Raw genomic sequence first — 12,302 nt, forward strand, 5'->3', positions numbered from 1 at the left:
GAATGCAGTAGATGCCTGATCATATTCATCAGGCCCAACTCCCTCCCTTGCGCCCTCAATCCCCTTCTGCCAATATAATTTACCATTGGGCGCGTACTGCGGTATTTAGCAACGTGTCTATTGCTAAAAAAGACACATTCGAAAAGAACCAAAAACGCACTATTGAATGGGGCTGGGTCGCTTTTAGTGTTGCACGCAGTAATTTGGTTGACGTCTTCTCCAATGGAAACCACACTATTCTCTTCTGATGTCCTCATTGGGTGAATGGCATTGCTGAGAAACGTGGCATGTCGTTAAATTCGGACACAGACACTTCTATATAGCAGCGAATGGGTCATACAATCTCTACATCGTGCGTTTTAAAAAGCTGTGCGCCAGTGGTCGAAGTGTACAAAAACAAGTAATGGAACTATGCTCCCTGCTGACCTGCCCCCGATCTCCACAAACCCCATTTCTGCACCCCGTCCCACACACAATCCAAACCCCCAAAGAAAGACACCTGTTATTTAATGGAATGTTCAGTGCAGTGCCTACACTTTTATTTGAAAACTAAACCTTTCCAGAACGTTTTTTTTTTTTTGTTTAAGTATAGGAACAGTGAAACTTAAAAATTAAAAGTACAGGAGCACCGCTCCCGACCGCTCCGACCTCCGGCTGTGCCGAGTCCGCCACTGCCGTTGATAATCTATTTTCCTGCAGATTTGCTGGATAAGAATCACGCACCTGCCATCTGCCGTCCCAAGCAGTGAACTGCATCCACTGGGTGCAGGAATGTACTCTCGGCGTGACATTTGGGCAGACTAAACGCCCCTTTCATCCACGAGAAAGCGCCGTCCTTCCTGTAAAGCTGAGCTAGACAAGGACAAGCTGCGCCGAGGAATATGTAATGCAGTCGCTCACAGTAGGTCCTGAAAACGTGTCTCGCCGAGTCTCAATGCAGGACTCTGATCAGCGAGACAGCTTGCAACATTGCCTAAAAATGCAACGGAACTCGGACAGCTTGTTGTGCGCCACGATGAGAGCGCACGGTGCAGTAGCACGTGAAGCCACATGACCGATGTATAAAGGCGGCGCTGCTCAGAAGATAGCCATGTTGAGACACGCGGCATAGTTTGACATGGTCGTTCTGGACTGTCTGCAATGTTTCGTTCATGTCCTGAAAGGCACCGTTAACAATTCTTTACAGAAAGGGCGACAACAACACGACAGGGAGTCTACGGTACCCGGAGAAACGGCTCACTGCAGGAATGGAATAATAAATACATCAGGGGACGTGTGCTGTTGAACCAAATAAGTTAAGTAGATCATAAAATCCCACTTACTACTTCCAACATGCCGTGATTATGAGATGCTGTGTACATTTAAATATGTCGTCTTAACTACATTTTATGAATGGCATCGTTTACTGTAATTTACGGTCGACATCCGCCAAAGAGTACACCCCACCCCTAAGCGCATTTGAGATGTATTCGGATACAACGGCCACGTGCAGGGCTGTGCACCTGGGATCGCTGAACCTGTGGGGAGTACGACACAAGTCACGCCTCGCTTCCGCTTTTCTGAGAGTGAGAAGTGCTTGGCGCACATTCAGGCAGCCGGTGTAGCCTGGAATACAGCCCTCGTGGGTGAAGTAGCGCGTATACTTTCGGATTTGTTGGCATCTCTATGCACACCTGGCTGAGACCCAACGCTGCCCAGAGCCTAGAAGACACTGTCTGAGGGCTGGGCACCCGCCCCCCCCCATTCCCTTCCTCCTCCCCGTCTCTCACGCGGCTCACCTGAAGTTGCACTCAGCACATCCTTACACATTCGGCGTGTCACTTTCGCGCTATTTTCACTCGGTTCCCGTGCGTTGCCTGGCAAATGTCGGACCTGTGGGGAGGAGGCAACCGGAGACTCTCGATAGATGGAGTACGGGGTTCGCACTGACGACAACCCGAACACTGACCCGTGATGCCCGGGACCAGACTTGGGAATTTGCTGGACAGGAACGAGTCTTCGGTGTCGGAGCTGAATGCCACTCAAGAGTCCATCCGCAGCCCGTCCGCGGACTATGACGAGGAGTTCATGCGTTACGTTTGGAGGGAATATTTGCACCCGAAGGAATACGAGTGGGTCCTGATCGCCGGATACATTATAGTTTTCATTGTAGCTTTGGTGGGGAACGTCCTGGGTAAGTAAAAAGGGAGCACTGCACCCCTTTCATCACAGACATATGTTCTTATCACCATGACAGCCCTGTTTTGTTCTGCGATGTTTTTGCCCTTTACGTGTAAACGCTGATTTTCATTGTTGATAGTAGTTTTGAATTTTACTTTATTTTCGCAATATCGATATCAAAATGGGAAAGCAGTGTTTCGGAAGGTGGTTCACAGCCCGCACATGTCGCTGACGCATTGCCACCCAGGTAGAGGCACTTTGGATGCGCGCTTTGGCAACTGGTAAGATGACCATGGTCGCGCGCACTGTTTCGCGTTGTACGAATTGTTGGGACGCACGTGCTTTATTTGCTAAGCGTTGCGCTGTTGCTGCAGCCTGAGGGCTATAACGGTGCTTCCCGCTCAGTGAGCGAGTGGTGCCTCTGCGCGGCATCTGCGAGCACGCGCTCACAGCCCGGTGATGCCTGTATTCATTAATACTCGCGGTTATGTTGTGACGAACTCAAGGGAGCCATCCATGCCGCCCCTGCCCGAGATCAATTGTGGCAAGTATGTGCAAACGTATGCAGCATACAGTATTTATGTGACTGTAATTTCCGGGACAGAGAAGCCCCCCCACAGCCTGCACGTCCTGCTTCTTCACCGCCAGGGAGTCCGGAGATGGCATTCAGTCGCTACTACAACTCCTCAGCATTTGGCTTCGTCAGCAAGACAGTGCAATTGCTGACTTTATTTAACTACGAAGGTCCGCAATGAAAGATGCGTTCGTAGTCCCTCTGAAAGTGTAATTGTGCAGCTGTGTAAAACGATATCAATGATTGTAGTAAGCTAAGCGCACGGCCTGCTCCCAACGTGGAGAAATTTCCTGTCGGATGCTAACATGCTAACACTGTTTGTTTTACGTGCGCTTATAACATGTTCTTGTGCTACACGTTTAGCCGTGGGGGGCGGGGCGGCTTACCTGGGGAGGGGGGTAGGTTGATCATCGCAATCAGCAATGTGTGTTATTCTTAGCGTCGGTGTTTCACACAACCGTCTACGCAACTAAAATCGGCTGTGATCAGTAAGGCACGCGGGAACTGTACATCGAGTAAAGGCAGAATTCGCAACCCCCCCACCCGCCTCCACGCATTAGGGATACGTGTCCCGCGTGCGGGTTGACATCCCGACGGCAACATTGAGCCACTATAATGACATTGGGCCAATCAGACCTCCTCAATCTTTTTCTCATTTCTTCCTCACTGTCACAAATCACGAGCCTTTGTTTCCATTACACTCACGGAAACTCCCGCCTGCGAGAGTGCACGCGCGACTCAGCCGCAATCTTATTAAGCTAATGGCCGTGACAGAGAGATATTGCTTTTCTGCCTTGATGCTCATTGGCTGACACAGCTGCTTTACTTTCTGTTGTCAATGGACATCTGTAATGGGAGCACACATGCGTGGAGCGTGTTGGCTGTCCAGGTGCATGGTGCTATTTGGGTTCTGAGAGACCCGCGCATCGTGCGGCCATGTAGGTACACAGTGGGGTTCGAGAGGACAACTCGTGTAGTCATTGTATTGTCTGTTTGATTGAGTTTATTAACACCCTCTTTAGCTAAAGTAGCTCTACAAACATTACGAACTGCCAACTTTGCAAACCCTCGCTTCTAAAACCTAATTGACTGTTTCTATTTCTTGTACATCCATGTACTTATTGTCAAAAATGTCTTTCTTAGCCTTTTGAAATGATTACTCACATAAGGGGCTGTTTAATTGCTCAATCTCAAATTGCATGAGCTATATACGCTTTTTCCAGAGAGGTTCTCAGAAACCCCACACATGCAGAGCCAGCCTTAGGGGGGGCAGGCTGGGCGACCAATGCCTCCTCAGGGCACCATGAGACCCTGCCAAGCCAGGTCAGGGGAGTCTTTTAAGGGCACCCCGAGCTGGCGTAGTGAGAAAAGGTGTGGCAGGCGCCCTTTTGTTATTAAATACCCATAGCGGTGGGGCGCATTTGATAACACACCGGAGCAGGGAGGCGCAAAACAAATGTGGTGATCCTACCGCCTCACCCTGCCTGGCCTCTCCCCCTGTTGACCAGGGGCGCACAGGGAGGGATCCGCCAATTCGCTGCCCCTAAGGCCGGCCCTGCACACATGTCCCTGTGTTTTCTGTTGATTGCAATGAAACGCAAGAAACTGTCGCCATGGATCAATATTCAGACCCCTGACAAGTATCTTGTCACCTGACAGCAGTGCCCCTGCACACTGCTTAGTCGTGACGTATGACACACCCTTAGTCCTATCAGTGAAGAGAATTTCTTTGCACACCTTTCGTGAGCATAAAGTGCAGCCGTTCTGGGTGGGCCCCATCTCCATGGTGGAGGTCAACTCCACTGTCCAAAAACCACCAGCATGACGGACCAGACACATTCTTGATTCAACTTCACAAACATTATGAGAAACAAGCCGCATAATTGTATTAGGCAAGTCCAATTTTCCTGCAAAACCCAAAACAAGCTTACATTTCCGTAGAGTTTAGTCAACGTTCTGCCACTAGCGATAAAGGTGCTCTTGTGATTGCCCTTGGTGTCGTGCTTTGACTTTTTTTTTAAAAGTGTCCTTCTACCTTTAAAATATCAATGCACATTGTGTGACACAGGGCCATCTGTGAGGGTGCACTGCCCATAGAGATTATTCTTGCTATGCAAAGTGAAGATTGATTCCCAGGGGCAAATCATCTTCTACTAAACAGACACACATTCCATATAAATTCTCTTGCCAAAACGTAATGTCAGTGAGTACATTACTGCTGGGTTTAAATTGTTAATACAATCACTGCATTCATAGGATGGTGGGCCTGCCTTAGCTTGGGCTGGCTGACCGTTAACGGCCCTGTCCGCCCTCCTGAGCGGGAATGAAAACCATTCGCTGCCAGGGGTTCATCAGGGGTGCAAATGGCTTTCATTATGTTTCCTCTGGAGATTTGCGCTGATTGTGCAGCCAATTACCTGTGGAAGAAATATTTTTAGTTTTTTTAAAAGATGTCCGCTGCATATCAAAAAGGGACTAAATCCCTTTTCCATGGCTATGGCTGCCGGGAGATGGGAGGAACCCTGGGACCGGAGCCCAGATCTACAGTCCTGCCGGTAAATGAGGATGGAGGAAGGGTGTGGGAAAGGGGATCAGGGGATTTTGGGGGAGGGTGAGGTGGTGAGGCAGCATGGATAGGTTCAATTTTGCTTACCCACATTAACAAAAATAAAACTGGTGCCACCCGGGCGAGTGCCTCGGGAGGCTGGAACAGCAGGCAGAGAATGTCTATTGTGAACCTTATTTAGACATGCACATCAAAGAAACTCTTACACTTATAATTTATATAGAATTTTATATTTATTAAATATATACCAGAATCCCTTTAATTACTTTAGACATTTACACTAGAACACTACGGAATACTTGAGAATGCACTTCAAAGGACACTTTCACTTTTGTGTTTGTTCGCAGTTACATTTGTAGCAACGTTATAAAGGGAAAAGACAATGGGCCTCATTACACGGTAGGCGGTAGCCATGGCGCTATAAGCGCCATGGCTACCCCCTTACCGCATTCTGGGTCCGTGTTCCTGGAATAGGGACTTACCGGGTCATTCCGACCTTGGAGGACCCGGTAAGTCCCCAGTCCGGGAACCATTCCCATTTGAGCCCCATAGGGCTCAATGGGAATGGGGAAGTAGCTAATAACGGTACCGCAATTTGCAGTTCCGTTATTAGCTCTGAAGTCCCTTAACGGGTCCCGTCCTTAACACCAGGTCAGACCTGGCATTAAGGAAGGGACCCGCTAAGGGACCTCGTAGTAGGACGGTAAGGGATTACCGGCACCGGTGCCCTTACCGGTGCAGGTAATCCCTTACCGCCTACCTTGTAATGAAGCCCAATGTTATTGTATTATCGATAATTGTGAGCACCTGAAGTTTCTAACAGTTCATACGGTAATACATTTGCTCTGTAAACACATATAGTAAATTCACTGTTAGGGATGAAAATGGCCAATTAGTATAACATTAGCCTGGTTCAAGGTTCTAGAGAGGGTTTCTTCGCACAACAAGTCTTTTAAGTCTAACAACGTAACCCTAGGTAAAGGCGGTTTTGAGAGGCCTCAAAGACTTGACAAGCAGCAGAATACGAAGAGTGCCAAAGGATTTCTTCCAGTCTCTAGTGTTATAGAAGCAGAAAGTTAACAACTAACAAGGGAGACCTGTAAAAGGACTTGATGAAGGGACACAAGCCTTGAGTCGGAGGTAAGAGGGGGGTGACCCTTGACACCTCTAGGTGCACTTCTACGCTCTGGAGCTTAGGTTAGAAGAAAATATTTGTGCTGAATGCCCCGCGATGTTGCAGTTCTGGACCGACCTCCAGATTCCTTGGACTGATGACCGAAGGCAGGACAATGGATGGGATCTCTCATCAGCAGTCTCGAGAGAGGACCTGTGGCACAACCTTCAGAAACTTCTTGGTTCACTCTGCAGTTTTGGCACCTTTTCTGCAGCACCAACAAAGGACACTGAACGTTCTGGTAATCTTCTTTGCTTCCTGCAGTCTCGCACTCTGGTGAGGGGGTGTGGGTGAGTTGGTTCGAATCACTGGCAAGTCCTTATGGGTTCAGCAAAGATTTGGACAGATTCAGCCTTTCCACGATGATGCACTCGAAATGGGCAGCACGTCTCCTGGTATTGGGCTCTGGAAACTCCTAGGACCTCGGGAGATGGCTCAGTTCAAATTCTGTCTTAGGACTGGTTGCTCCCACCAGCCAAAGGGAAGGAGTTGTCCTCTTCTCAGCTCTTCTGTCGCGTAGAAAACTGGGTCAGGAGAGCAGTGGTCGATTCACAGTGTTGTAAAGAGTCTGCAGGTGTCTCTGGTTGTGTTCTTCTGCAGTTACTTCAGCTTCCAGTGATCAACTTGCTATTCAACCTAGAAGCCTCACCTTTTATACAGTTCCAGCACACACACCCTCCCAGTCTCTTTCAGCATTTTATAGAAAGGGGTGTTTGGCTGTCCAATCAGGACAGTCAGACCCCCTGTGGGAGTTGGTCCTATTCTAGCACTCTGGCAAAAGATAGGGGGGTGGAAGACTCCTCCCCCACTTCCTGTTTGCCCAGACACTCTGGACCCTAGGTGGGAATACCCAAGTGTCCCAGCTGAAGGCAAAACACACATACTGACCTCCCCCCTCCCAGAATGGTAGAAGATGGGCTTTCAAAGAAAAAACATGCTAATAATGGTGAAAAAAGAAGGTAGGCCTCAAGTTGGTACTTGGTTGTCCCTATTGTGCACTACCGAGGCTATGGGTGTAGCCTGCGGTATAAACATAGATGCCTTTAAGGGCTATGGGGCAGACAGACTCCATAGAACAGGTAGAATACAAAGAATAAATAGAGTTCCAAAAGACAGAGCCCACAAGAATGAATGAGTGGACAAAGGCTCCACTTATTCAGGATTGAAAGAAAAAGTTCCAGAAGTCCAAGAAAAAGTGCTGGGGGTCTCACTAGGAGAGAAGATGAAGCATAACAATGATACATCTCCCTAACACTCGTCCCCCCAGACTAGGGATAGGAGGATCTCATCCACTCTTGGTTGGCTCTCTTGATGCAGTCAGTCATACTTTCTGGGGAGACCATCACCATTCTTAAATTGGGTACCTGACCTGTGCTCAATAGTGAAGTAAAAGCTTTGTCGGTTTATGGACCACCTAAGCAATTTTGGGTGTTCTCCTTTCATCTGCATCAGCCACCTTAAGGGTTGGTGGTCAGTTTGAATCTTGAAAGTAGTTCCATAGAGGTATGGGGCCTCATCACAACCCAGGCGGTAAGTTTACACCATGGTGGATGGCGGATTTACCGCCCCATTCCAAGGTGAGTGGGGCGGTAAATCCCCATTCCCCATTTACCCTTCCCCATTCCCATTTTTGCCGCATAGGGCATAATGGGAGTGGGGAAGGCGCTAATTACGGCACCGTAAATTACGGTGCGTAATTAGCACCAAGGCGGGTTAGCACCTTGCATTTTAACGCCTGCTGAAAGCAAGCGTTAAAATGGTAATCAGGCGTTAAGGGTTAACGGCGCCAATGGTGCCGTTAAACCCTTAACGCCTGGGTTGTAATGAGGCCCATGGTCTGAATTTCTTCAAGAACCACACAAAGAAAAACATTCATGTTCAATGGTTGCCCACCTTGTTTCTCTATCTTTTAATTTTCTACTAATAAAGCAGATGGGGGAGGGGGATCCCTGCCTTTGATATCAAATGGGGCCAAGGCTGCTCCTATACCTGTGTTGGAAGCATCAGCTTGGACTATAAAGGCCTGAGCATAATCTGGAGATCTCACACTGGAGCTTTACAGAGGGCACCTTTCAGCACCTGGAAGACTTTTTCACAGTCCTCATTCCACTTGACCTTTTTAGGGTACTTGGGAGAGGATATGGTAGTCAGAGGAGAAGCTATGGCTCCATCGTTCTCAATGAAGTTCTGTAATAACCAGTTAGTCCTAAGAAGGCTCTTACTTGGGTTTGCATAGTTGCAGTGGCCTAGTCTTGTACAGCCTGTATGTTTCTGAGCAAGGGCTTGATTTCCCCCTCCTCCTACCTGTGAGAAACCTGATAGTGTCTCTCTGACTAGTCCCTGGGGATCCGTCATCCAGGTGGCCTGGACACGGCCATTGCTATTGGATCCAGTTCCTTGGGGTGGACCAGTGAGGGAGGATCACCTGGATGGGGTCCCTCCTGGAGTGGAGGGGTGGGACACTGATGGGTGAGATGTGCTATGCCCTTCTTATAACAGCTTTTACTCATCCTACCCAGTAAGATAGACAAACACTCTACACCCCTTTTTCCAACTTTGCAAATCACAAAAGATGACAAACACCAGAGCCATTTACCTGACGTGTACTAACACAAGGGCCAGGCAAAGTTAGGCAATTGACCAGAATCACACACACCTGACGGCCCTTTCTTGCAGATATAAAAGGTGGCGCACGAGAGCACCATGCAAGCAATGCAGACTGCACGATGGGACAGCTATCCAGGCACGGCAGTTGAAGAGGAGGAGAAAGAAGACGTGAACCAAGATGGTGGAGAGAAGCGACCTTGCCCTTTCAAACCAAGGTCTGTGAGACTTCTGTGGAAGGAATTCTAAGACCATGAGCCCAAGTGTGTTGCATTAGATGTCAATGGTACACAGAGTGTACCTACGCTGATAAGCAGGACAGAGGGCGACGCTTGCTTTCGTGGTAACGGCCTTGACTCCCGATACGAAGAAAGCCAATCGGTTCATCACAGCTGGTGAGGCGAGGGGAGAACGATAAAGAAACCGAAATGTGTTGAACAAAAGTAGCAAATGGCTGATTGCAGAATGTACAAAGAACATGTAAAAGGGGAAAGCCAGCTGCAGATGAGCCAGGCACCACGTGGGTGCTCACTTGAGAAACTCTGGGAGATTACCCAATTGTTGAAACTACTATTACCAGAAGGCCTTGAGAAAGGTGAAAAGAGTATCAAAGTGGTTATACGAGGATCTAGTAAAATCCTCTGTACAGTCGAAAATGTTTGACCAGCAGATTATTGTGAATAAGGGAAGTGAATCCCACCTCGTAAGAAAGTACACAGAACTGTGAGATTGGCGAGAATGAACCCAAAGGAGGCATGCCGATGGAATGGGGTAAAGTCTAAAGTCCCAAAGAACAGTGTGTTGACAAGAGTGAACCCGGAAGTGGGTTGTTCACCTTGAACTGTTTAAAAAGACATTAAGATTTGTGAATACCACAGAGGAGGATCCAAGGGTGAGAAAGCATTACCCCATGTACAAGCAGAAAGGAACGTTTGTTGTTATTTTGAACGCATCAGGTACTCGAAGGCAAGAGACTTTTTACAAAGCAGGAGACTTGGCAAACAAAGATCCTGACAGCTAAAAATGGAACTGTTGTCTCTTGCTGGGAAACCTCAAGCGTGTGCTGTGCTCCAGAGTCCTGCCTTGTCCCATGCTCAAAACATGGGGAAGAGGGACCACGACTACCACACTCTGACTTATTATTTGTAAACGTTTCTTCATTTGTTGTAAGCCCTATCCCATACTCTTGTTTTTAGTGTAAGGATTGGCAATAGGCTTTTCATAGTATAGACCTTTATATTTGACATGACGCCACTAGGACTGCCTTATTTTTGTTTTGATGTTGTAGCTTTCTCCCATATTAGGTTTAGACTAGGCATTTTTCGACCCTACCTATACAGTTTAATAAACACCCTTTAACTGTGATCACTTGTATCTGTCTATTCTTGATACCATTCCTTCCTTACATATGGTGTCAGAAATGGGATGTGACTCAAATGAAAGTAATTGGGGAACCCTACAATTTCAAAAACATAGTGAGAGAGCTTGTAACCCTTCCATCGCCACCAATGAATCAATAGGGTTGATATCTGCAGTAGTAGGGAAACTATAATCCCTCCGGGGAAAAGAGGAACGATTCCTAGAGACTTGGTCCTGATACCCTCTGTGGGGTGTTACATACGATTGGCCCCAAAATCTTGCCTAGCATGGAACTTCAGGATGCACGTCTTTGCAGGCATTATTGATCCCGATTTCTGGGGAGATGCAAAGGTTCTCTAACAGAATCATGGTGAAATACCTTTTGAGATACGTTGAGGAGATCAAATTGCCCGGGGAATTTTGGAAAGAGCTCTATTTCCTCAGTTTAAAAAAAGTGAACCAGATAAAACAGAAATAGGTAACTTAGGCTTTGGGGAAGCTGTTAATTCTCTGAGCATCAAAGAAGGTAAGGTAGACGAACCTACCATCCATCCCGACCTCAGCTTCACCCAGCGAAATGATCCAGCTCTCGTTGAAGCTTTTTTACAAGCAATCCTGGAAGTAGAGAGCTGAGAGAAGGGAAGTCCCTTTTTCTTCATAAAACAAGGATTGCCTTATAGAAGGGAAACAACTACAGAAGGTTTAATAAAAAACATAGCTGGTAATACCCAAAAGTCAGCAAATGGTTGTCCTGGAGATCGTGCATTCCCATCTCACGGGGGGCATTTAGGACAATCTAAAACCCATGCACATATTAGTGGGACCTTTTATTGGCCAGGTATTCACGCTGATATAACTATAAAAACCTAGATCCAAACGTGTGACTGCTGCTAAAAAAACAGCACACACATCCCATTACCTGGCCCTCTGAATCTATTGCCGATCATAAAAGTTCCCTTTTCAAGAATCATTATGGACACAATCAGACCTTTAGAAACATCCAGGTTAGGCAAAAAATATATAAATATGTCCTTGTGATTGTAGATTATGCGACCCGATATCCCGAGGCATTCGCAATACAAAATAATATCACACTACAGATCCTTCAACACCTTTAACCATACTTCTCCAGGGTTGGTTTTCCCAAGGAAATATTGGCAGACCAGGGTTAGAATATTATGGGTAAGCTAATGTGCCAAAGTCAAAGAACTACTCCACATTACCAAAGTTCACTGCAAAGTTCACTCTATCATCTCCAACCAATGGCTTAGTGGAGAGATTCAATAAAACTCTCAAGCTAATTTTACGAAAATTGGTAGACCACGATGAGAAAGACTGGGACCGAATGATACCTTGGGCACTATTTGCAGTGGGGAAACCCCCCAAACTTCCACAGGTTTCTCTATGTTTGAGCTGCTCTTTAGTAGAGAACCCAGAGATGACCTGGACATGCTCTCGGAAACCTGGGAAGAGCGAGAGGAGGCCAACACGCCCATCTCGCAAACCGCCACAAGAATGTGAGAACCTTTGAAACTGGTTTGAGATTTAGTTTGTACGTGTATGGAAAAGGCCCAGAGCCAACAAAAACCGCTTATGATAAAAAGATAAATTTAAGATCAATCTCCATAGGTCAAAATATACTGGTCCTATTACCAACCTCAGAAAACAAACTTGGCTCCAAATGGCACAGGCCTTATGAGATAGTAGAACAAGTGGGAACCTGCATTTATAAAGTAGCCTAACCGGACAGAAAGCAAAAGATCCACCTGTATAACATCAATCTCTTGAAAGAGTGGAACGAGAACCTGTCAGGCAACCATGCCAAAGTACTAGCCTGTCTGGTTCCCGAAGAGTTAGATAACTTT

The 12,302-nt window shown here is 47.1% G+C and overlaps 1 protein-coding gene across 2 annotated transcripts in view; it reads left to right on the forward strand.

Moving 5' to 3' along the window:
• Positions 1–814: 814 nt before the first annotated feature.
• HCRTR2 (hypocretin receptor 2) overlaps positions 815–12,302 on the forward strand; it is a 705,534-nt gene continuing 694,046 nt past the window's right edge. The window contains exon 1 of one of the 2 annotated variants that reach the window (XM_069606143.1): positions 815–2,173. In XM_069606143.1, the coding sequence (XP_069462244.1) occupies positions 1,954–2,173 (220 nt within the window). In that variant the 5' untranslated portion in view covers positions 815–1,953. The remainder of the gene's footprint in view (positions 2,174–12,302) is intronic. The other variant, XM_069606141.1, reaches the window with a different exon arrangement.

This window comes from Ambystoma mexicanum, chromosome 4p (genome assembly GCF_040938575.1).
Source record: "Ambystoma mexicanum isolate Mex_15411 chromosome 4p, UKY_AmexF1_1, whole genome shotgun sequence".
Lineage (NCBI taxonomy): Eukaryota > Metazoa > Chordata > Amphibia > Caudata > Ambystomatidae > Ambystoma > Ambystoma mexicanum.